This window comes from Mytilus galloprovincialis, chromosome 8 (assembly GCF_965363235.1).
Source record: "Mytilus galloprovincialis chromosome 8, xbMytGall1.hap1.1, whole genome shotgun sequence".
Taxonomy (NCBI): Eukaryota; Metazoa; Mollusca; class Bivalvia; order Mytilida; family Mytilidae; genus Mytilus; species Mytilus galloprovincialis.
The window spans coordinates 63,962,063-63,972,638 of NC_134845.1; the positions used below are offsets into that span (position 1 = coordinate 63,962,063).

Genomic DNA, 10,576 nt, shown 5'->3' on the forward strand with positions numbered 1-10,576 from the left:
ACCCCAACATACTACTAGCAGTTAACTGACATGCCAGCTTCAGACTTCAATTAAACTGATTGAAAGATTGTGATTTCATCATATAAATTTCAGGCACAATCCTTTCCGTTAGAGGTTTAGGGGCGTTTAGTATCATACCATCATTAACTCTTTACACAACTGTTACGAATTAGACAAATTGAGCGTATGAGAACATCTTTAACCCGCCCAATTTTTATGGACCTGTCCTAAGTTAGGAGCCTTTATTTGAGATTTTGGTGGTTTTTGCTGTTCATCATTTTTCTGTTTCATTCAATGATTTGTACAGTTTGTTTTTTGTGTTGTTTTGTAACTGCATTCTCCGTGGTTTAGACGGGGTGGGGTCGTGTGCTTGCTAACATATTTAACTTTTATTACTGTCTGTTTTCATTGTCTTAAAGAGCACGAAATATTTAGTGTTATTTTCATTTACGACTTATATATAACGACAAAATATTGTCAATATGTTTTAAATATGTGCGTAGATATTTGTTAAGAAAGTTTAAAGCAAATATTTTTTAAGTGTTATCCATGGCATAATGATATGAATAATGAGACATTTATCGACATTTACGAACAAATGTTTAATTTTCTTTTTTTAAGAATATGTAGGATGTTTCCAAGACAACGCTTCGGACAGACATTTTCGACAAAGGATACAATCATTTGGTAACAAAATAACACTTGCTGTTTGCAAAAGACATTGTAAAGGTTACAAGTTCACGGGGCTGCAGGTAAGTGAACATTTTGATAAAATAAATAGATATATTTCGTATGATTGCCAATGAGACAACCTTCCACTAAAACCAAAATAGTATAGAATTTTACAACTATAGGTCACCCTACGGTCTTCAACGATGAGCAAATACACATACTGCATACTAAGTAATCGAAGGCTCTATGACACATGTCAAAGATATTCAAACGAGTACAACAACGTTCTGATAAATTTCCAAAACAATAAACAAAACACGAATAATAGTTGTAATAAAATGTCAGTTCAGGATGTCTCTCTCAGGAAGGTTCCTTATAGACCACCACTGTATTTTAGAACAAAGCAGGTCACTATTAACATGAATATGTTTAGTCCTAATATGCATGACATATGTTCAACTGAACGTTTGCCATCAATCTCTTGATCCTCATTTATAAATTGTGATATATAAATTTAACTGATAAGATTGATGACAAGACCAGATCGACACGCCGCGATTAAACGGAATTGTTTTATAATTAATAGGGAGGTAAATTTTGTTTTTGTGGAAATGATGTCAACAGTGATAAGGTTTACCATCAACGTTTGCCCGAATCTAGCTGCAGTCTGAAATGTAAAGGCGAACCTACTAGGAAGTGGTCACCACGGAATAAATTCTATATATAGAGGTACGATATCTGAAAAGATACATTAAAGTGCGAGGAACAGTCAACAAACGTTTTAGCAAAAAATGTGACAAAGCCTAGTTACTATATCTTGATCATCAGAGATAAAACATAACTTTAAGCCGATGAATATAAAAAATATCAGATCAAAAATAATTTCAAAAACAAGCTTGTTAGAAACTTGATCAATATGATTAACTAGATAAACACTGTAAAACCGTATAGAGAGTACTTTGTGGCAAGGCTATAATACTATATGTGTTGTAATTTATTACATTAAAGAGCAGTTGATAAGTGTAAATGATCATTGGTGAATGGTTGTGTTCTTTATTTGCTGTATTTGATATTAAGACAAGAGGATGTGGCATGATTGTTAATGTAATGAGACAAGTCTCCACAAAAGACCTTTAATTTCTAGTTAACAACTATAGCTTCCTCAACGAACAACTCATACCGTAAAGGAAGCTATAATAGGCCCCATATTGACAAATGTTAAATATTTGAAACGAGTAAACTAACATTCAGATTTATGTACAAAACTAAAAATAAATATGAACTACGGGTAAAAATACAACCCCTGAATAACAGGCCCCTTACGTGGGACAGACATAAACAAAACTTGGTTGAGTTTAACATGTTAGGGCTCCTTACTCTCATCGGTTTACAGGAACTGTCAGGTATGTTACATTGATGTGATGAAAGCCATGACTATTTTTTATTTGTATTGCAAAAACTAATAGTGTCACATGAACTGTTTCTGTAACCAAATTACATTCCCCCGAATTTTAAATTCTACATTTTTTAAACTGATGAATAACTCTTTTTTAAGCCGTCTTTTTTATTTGTAGTTTGATGCAGAGGAAAATTACTGTTTCAGAAGAAAAACATCCTGAATAAAGTATAGAATTGATATTTACTTTTTGTATTATACTAGTATATGTTATAGATAACTACTTTATCAAAAAACAAAGATCTGATCTAGACATGAACAGTCTTGCATGTTTCTGTCGAAAGATACTTTCACCAATTGAATTGAATCGGACCACATGCAGATATCAATTGCATGGTAAAAATTCCAAAACTCCGAGACTAAATAATATTTAATCAACAAGATTGAACGTGTATATGAACATCAAAAAAGAAGAAATTATCAAATAAATCTGTTCCTCTGTCTTCAAAAGTCAATGTATATCTGACTTGATAGCAAAATGGGAACTAAAATAAGATCAAGTCGTTTTTGTTCTAAAGGCTTTTGAATAAAACACAATTTGTGGAAACAACCGTCTTCATAAGGCATCATTATTTTATTTTGTCGAGAAAATAATCAGTTTTTAAAAGTTTGTATCCAAAAACCTGTAAATCCATTGGAAGCCTGTACTATCGAACACAACGATTCTTTTAAAAAAGAGTTCTTCGATTATCTTAAGTGTTTTGTTAATAAAGCTACCTACATTCGAATAAATTTTCGAGGTAGCTTTGGGTACTTTCACCAAAGAGCATACTTGTTTCCAATTTTTTTTCACATTTAACGGACTTTCATATCAATTGGCATTGTCATCACTAAAGAGACACTAATGGTGGAAATATGCATCTGGTGCAATTTTTTTTTTTACCGTAAGCATGGTAAGGGTCATCACTTTATAGAATGTTTTTACACATTACTGTTCCAACCAATCCTCCACATTTGTTATTCCTTGTATTAGGTGACCTAGAGTATATCCCGGAAACAATATCAACTATTTATAATTTTCACATTCTTTCATTTTTTGTTATTGACAAATTATGCTGAATGAGAAGAAAGCAGCAGAATAGACGCTAAAAAATAAGGCACTTACATTGGATACAGTCTACCCTTATGACAAACCAATAAATAGAATTAAGATAGAACTACTAATTCAGGATCATTGAGAAAGAATTACTGAAGAAATTAGTTCCTATTGCACATAAAACTGTCACTATGAAGTATAGCTTTACATTGTCTCCCGAATTATACTATTTGATCCTATTTACCGGGTTTGTAATAAAATGAGCAACAAGACAAGTGCCACACATGAAACAGCATCTGCTTATTTTTCTGGAGGACGGGAATTGACCCCTCCCTAAGTTTTTGGTTGGTTTTTGTTGGTTTAGTGTTGCTTAGTCGTTAGTTTTCTATTTTGTGTCTGGTGTACTATTGTTTGTCTGTGTGTTTTTTTCTTTGTTTGCCAATGCTTTGTCAGTTTATTTTCATGTATTAGTTTGACTGTCCCTGTGGCATCATCTTCTGTCCCTCTTTTAATGGTTATGTCATGCATTTTTTTTTTATATTATAGTTAACAAAGGTGGTTAAGATATGCTAGACATTTCCCCCACACCACATTTTCAATTGAATTACAAAAAGAATAAAACACAGGTTTAAAAAAAACCGTTTCTTTTATTTAGAGCAAACAACAAAAGTCAGTCGGTAGTTGTTTATATAGGATGGACATTTAAGAGATCCGCATACGGTAAGAACCTCATAGAACAGTTTACCATTCCGATCACCCATGCCATCAATGATATACTCTAGGTTTCTATCAAGACATACGTAAGCAGAAACAGCTGCATGGTCATGAAATCCGGAAGACAAATATCCATGGTATTCTGCCTTCCAGCCACTGTAGCAAGTATTTTTCCAGGAATCATAATAACAGATAAATGAAATTGAGAATGAAAATGAGGAATGTGTCAAAGAGACAACAACCCGACCGTAGAAAAAATAACAGCAGAAGGTCACCAACAGGTCTTCAATGTAGCGAAAAATTCCCGCACCCGGAGACGTCCTTCAGCTGGCCCCTAAACAAATATATACTAGTTCAGTGATAATGAACGCCATACTAATTTCCAAATTGTACACAATTTCATCTCAATGATAATAATATTTCAGAGGTAAAAACAAATAAAATATTGCTTTATTGAAATAAACAATATATAGTAATAAGAAGATGTTCTATGAGTGCCAATGAGACAAATCTCCATTCAAGTTACAATGTGTAAAAATTAGGGATGTCAAAAGATCTGAAATTTAATACTCCGATACTCGGTAACGATACTCGAGTACTCGCGAGTACTCGGATGAATCTTAAACGTCTATTGAAAATTTTAGTTTTTAGGTGGGATGTTTTTGTAATTACCTTTCATGAACAAATTAATGAAAGAGAAAACTACTAGAAACAGAGCTTCCTTCTCTGTTTTTGTGTCAATTAAACAATGGAGTACCGACCAGTTTCTACAAAAACCTACCGTAATAGCAATTTTTGTTTGTGTACGTGTTAATGAACCACATTCCAATTAATCCAAAAATATTTTCATTTTAAGTCCAATGAAGTAGACAATAAATGTATGAGGAGTTGGTATTTTTATAATACGACATGTCCATTAATTTGTCAAAAACAATATAGGACTTCAAATTACTTGTGTTTTTTTTTGTGTTGCTCAGTATTACTTTTTCTGAGTTTTGTCTTTTTGCACTATCGTTTGTCTGATTTTATTTTATTTTAGCCCTGACATTGTCAGTTTATTATCGACTTTTGGGTTTGAATATCACTCTATATTTTCCCCTATCTATAAATTGTAAATTAATCAATTATTGTTAAGTTTAAAAAACAGAGTAATCAGATTAATTTAAATGTACATCTCATACCAATCACGTTTACATAGAAATCTTGATTAAAAAACAAATGTAAGTTTTTATGAGTTAATCCATGAAAGTGTTGATCAGTGTACAGACACCGTTATAAATGTTCCTTGTCAGTTGCGTAGGGCTCACCGCAGGTCACGTTGATTTTGTTGTTATTTAAAAATATGATCTGGTCAACAATTTCAGACGAAAGACTGTTTGACTTTCTATATTTTGTTACAATTAGTGCACATGAAAACATTACTTTGGAAGGAATAGACGTTGCTGGTACTACTATTACAAAAAGTGTCATCAGGATAAACATATTTATGTTGTAAATTGATTTTATTTAGTATTACGGAATAAGTTGATTTATGACACAATTAATATGAATACAATTTGATGAATTTGATATGTACCTTCTTTTCAATGTTCACAACAAATAAGCAGAAAAAAATCATTACACCAGTTTAACCTGACAACTGGCTACTTCTCGTACTACTGATATGCAGTATTTCCTTTGAAACTTGCTAGGCCAGTATTTACATAGTTATCAAAGGTATCAGGATTATAATTTAGTACGCCAGACGCCCGTATCGCCTACATAAGACTCATCAGTGACGCTCATATCAAAATATTTATAAAACCAAACAAGTACAAAGTTGAAGATCATCTGCATTTGCTTCATCATTCAAATCTGAAATAGTAAATGACCTAGGGAAGTCAAATTAAGAAACCACTATATCCTATTTAGAAAAAGTTGTATGTACAGTACACTTTAGGAATTGTAAGCGATGCACAAAATTTCGACCTCGAGCATCATTGAAAAGACATTAATTTTCGTAATGTGCATCTGGTGCATAAACTTTGGTACAGTTATGGTATTAAGACACAGAGGCGTGAACATATTTGCGTCACGCAAGCGACAAAGATATTTCAACGCCCCTGCATTTTCAATGAACTACAACTCTAAAGTGTCTTGTAAATAGTTTTTGTCATATAACCATCCATGAACTTTTCCCCGCGGTCCGTGCAAAAGATTTTGAAAGAACAAACGCACAAATATCTGTTTGGGAAAAGAAAGAATACGGATTTTTTTTCAAAAAAGGAGGTTTATAATTTACTTAGTTCATGTCAAGTTCAGCAACCCTGTAGAATAATGTCATTTTTATTTTCTTCAAAAGTTCATAATATTGTTTAAATCTCATTATTCTATGTTCGACAGCACAAACTTTGAAACATGGATGCACATACAATATTAATAGATGTTCTTCAATCAGAGTGAGAATAGTTTTGTCGACTTTTTTTGTGTGTTTGGAAATAATATATGCCATGAACTGAAGCCATACATATATATATACGGCGACATTTATGATATGATATATTTAACAAAATTCTTTTTTTCAAATATAGTTTATTTCATTACTTTGAACAGACTACACATGTCAATGGATAATTGTTTATGTATGGTGGGCATTTAAGGGATCCACATTTGGTAAGAACTTCATAGAAGAGTTTACCGTAATGTTCATCTACGCCTCCGATAATATATTCTGGGTTGGTGTCAATGCATACGTAAGCAGAGGCAGATGCATGGTCATGATATCCAGAGGCCAAATATCCATGATATTCTATCGTCCAGCCGTTGTAGCATTTATTCTTTCCAGGTATCATTATGACAGATGTAGCTTGAGTCGTTCTACATAGCGCACATGGGATATCTTCATTGTTGCCATTAGAGGCAAAAAAGTTATTATCGAATTCGCCACCGTACATATGACCAGCGTCCGACCCACTTGTCTTTACATAATTTGGATCTGGTGGTAAACATACATATTCAGCAGCAGAGCCTGATTCACCATAGTAACCACCACCGGCATAGCCTGTGAAAAATATGACATGTATATATTTATATCAAGATCCATTTTGTTAAATCTTGTGATCAATGTTTTTTTGGCAATCGCCAATGGCAGTCATCAGGGTTCAAAAACATCAGTTGTTCGACCTGTTAGTCAAATGTGTTTTGTTTAAATATACTTTTTCACTTATTTGGTCTTTTGGAAAATGTTGTTTGTGCTGTATTTAAACCCTTCTACAACGAAATTTGTTTTACATGCACACGTATAAAAATTTCGTTTTTTTTCCAACGCAATTAGACGAGAGCAGTAATCATATAAGATGTTCTTAGTGTTTCTAACGGCTAATAATTTACAATTTTAGTATACAATAAAAAAAAAAATCAACGGTATGACCTGTAACGGCTAAGTGTTCTTTCTCGATCCACAACATATATATCTTGTTTCGGAAGGTTCTCGTTATAATTGTGGATAAGTCTCAATTTTATTTAACTTATAGTTTCTTATGAAAAGAAGATTGTCGACTGCACACGGGACACTTCTATTAATATTGATATTGAATATACGTATGCCAGGGACTTATTTTTAATAGAAATAATATGAATTCAATATAGTTGAACACATCAGTGACGCTTGACTAAGAATTTAAAAGGTCAAACAAAGGACGAAGTTGAAGAGCACTAAGGACCAAAAAGTTTCTTAAAGTTTTGCCAAACACAGCTAAGATAATATATTTATTGACGTAGAAAAGCCTTGCATTTCAATTTTTTTTGTAAACAGTAAATTTATAATTATGACCATATAAATGAGAAATCATGTCAACCACGAAGTGCTTACTAGTTGGCTGGTGATACCCATAGGGAATAAAAACTTTACCAGATGTGGTATCGACCCATCGACTGTAAACAAACTTATGATAGTATGTATATATACATATATTATTAATTCGTATATTTTAACAAATTTGATTCGTCTAGGGATAGTCACATGTTAAACTATATTTTCGAAGGTAAAGAGAAAACGGCGGATAGCAAAAAGCATATTGACCGGCAAAAAGCATATCGCACGGTTATTTTTAGAATATCTAAAAACCCGATATACTTTGTGACGTCATGTAATGAATTTCAGGATATTGTTTAACGTTTTTAAACACATGATATCTGTGATCGATTATTTGACGAAAAAAATCTTCAAATACATAAGGATGTCCAAAAAAAATTAAAAAAAATAATATGTTGTTATTGTCAAGGATACAATGTAATATCTATAAAATTCCAACAAACCTATAAATGACGATTTTGATACAAATATGGTCGGAAATTAATAATATAACAAATATAGCCCTTGTATGAGGTCAATACAGGATATATCGACCCAAAGAAGTATGTCGACCTCGGACTTCGTCCTCAGTCAATATACTTCTTTCAGTCAATATACTTCTTTCAGGTCAATATATCCTTGTATCGACCTCATACAAAGACTATATTTGTATAGTACCACTCACACCACATCTTCCTATATCTATGTACCACGATTGGTTAAACTATATTCTGAATAAATAATGGACATTCTCACAAATTAGGATAAACAGCATGAGAGTACTTGTACTCAATGAAATACTGAGCACCATTGAAAATCTAAAAATATATTTACAATATGGACTCTTTTATTGCTATAGGTGCTATCTTTACCTTTCAATCATTCTTTAAAAATAGTTTATGAGATAAGAAACGTTATTGGGTTTGATGCTTTTATATCTTGCGTTCGATTTGGCTTTTTAATTGTCTACCATTCAAGTTAGTCAGAAGTAGACAAAATGCGTGGCTGTCTTACAAATTATTAAGTATTATATCTTTGACGAGGTTATGCATGTTGTATATTTTGTGATTGCAATGAACAATAAAATTGATACATTTAATCAAATAAAATTCTTTACCTGAGTAAACTAATTCCGTACCATTATGTGGGCACTGCTTTCTTCCCCATCTGATATATGTTGCTCCAAACTCTAAAATCGACATGACAATGTTGTTGGTCGATTACGGTTGTGATAATAAATTATAATAAGTTTCCATTTCATATGTATGTTAGATTGAATGAAAAAAAATTAAGTTGAACAAATTTTGTTTGAAGTTCAGGTTAGTTCAAGGCTAACAATTGTTACATATATATCTAACACTGGCCTTGAGGAATCAAGTACGTTTGTGTAAGTTAAATATATATGTAAAGTATGATTCTTTTCCATGTATATTTTTCCAGACCGAAGATTGCCTTTCAGTTTATTAACATAATGTGTCTTGTATTACTGTGATCGTTATACTTCCTAAGCGTTAGCAAATATAAAACAGATAATGGAGACATTACTACTGCTTCTCGAACGTTTAATCCATAGATCTTGTTATGGATTCTTAAAATATAGTTTGAAGCAAAAATGACAAACGATTCTTACTTTTAATACTTATAATCGAGCCTTGCAACTGTTTTACTGTCTGTTCGTGCTGTAGGATCACCAACTGTTGTTGTTGGATTGATGTCTGATGTTGTTGAATTGATGTGTTTTGTTGTTGGATCGATATCTGTTGTTGATGAATTGAAGACTGTTGTTGCTGAATGGTTTTCTCCTGCTGTTGAATTGTTAATGTCTGTTGTTTTCGGTATTTAGCTGTCTCACTGTAGCATTCAATATAGCCACAATATTTTCCACATGGTTTAGTCGATTAACCAGTACATCTGGATCATTTAGCAATAGCCTTTTCTCTTCTGTGGTGACCAGCTTGACCTTAAAACAAAGCAAATATATTAACCATACAATCATTATAAAATGTCTAATGCTAGCCATGACGATCGCGTCATATAGGTCGTCACAATTTGTTTCTTATCATTTATAAGTTAGAAAAGGTCACAAAGGGTCTATCATTGTTTACAAGCATATGATAACCTGAACGTTTAGAATTACGATGTGTATATGACACATCTTAAATAAGTGAAATTTGTTTCGATCTGCACTTATTTGATCCAGACTTTGTGTAAACTAATGATATTTAAATATAAATAAACAGAATCTCCATACAAATTTAAAATGAAAGAACATGACGATGGTATAAAATTGAGCTGTATATATAGACACATAAACAAATGTGCAACATTCGTAAACGTAATAATCTATAAACGAAGTATTTTCCACTAAGAAAATGCTTCGTTGAAAAGTCACCCTTGAATCTGATTAACTATCATCATCATATTTGTGATAACGGGATTACAAACTTTGTCTGTCAAAACCTATGCATTAATTGGTGTTTTATCGTCCTTGTGGTGGACCTAGAATGTTAGGTCTGGCAATCCGAATGCCCTGGTTTGAAAAAAATAAACGTCCTTTGAAAATGAAACAAAATTTGTCTTTTGAAATTTAAATTGATTTACTGAACGAAAACTGAAAGTAACGGCTCAATTAGTAGAAGTCAACATAAGACAGTCTGGGTTTAAAATCATTTCTGATTAGGTGCAATGTTTAATTATTTGTTTTAAGTATTAATGTTCGACGATATTGTTTCTTCAACTCTCGTAAACATAATTTTTGGCCAATGTACTTCAAAATTTCAATTTAAAAAGCTGGGGGTCACGGACCAAAATATCAAATACATATAGGAGTGAACAATTAAAATGAATGTAACGACAATGATAGTTT

General features: G+C 32.3%; 1 protein-coding gene and 1 long non-coding RNA gene across 2 annotated transcripts; one reads left to right on the forward strand and one right to left on the reverse strand.

The window, feature by feature from the left end:
• The first annotated feature begins 618 nt into the window (after positions 1-618).
• Positions 619-2,308, forward strand: LOC143042378 (uncharacterized). The gene is made up of 3 exons (XR_012967958.1): positions 619-752; positions 1,259-1,401; positions 2,247-2,308. It is a non-coding gene; the product is annotated as an uncharacterized LOC143042378 (long non-coding RNA).
• Positions 2,309-6,457: 4,149 nt separating this feature from the next.
• On the reverse strand, positions 6,458-9,605 carry LOC143043748 (uncharacterized; the record flags this gene model as incomplete). Its single annotated transcript, XM_076215930.1, has 3 exons — positions 6,458-6,918; positions 8,828-8,899; positions 9,341-9,605. Coding segments are annotated over 3 exons (798 nt in total), but the record flags the coding sequence as incomplete, so codon positions are not given.
• Between the last annotated feature and the right edge of the window lie 971 nt (positions 9,606-10,576).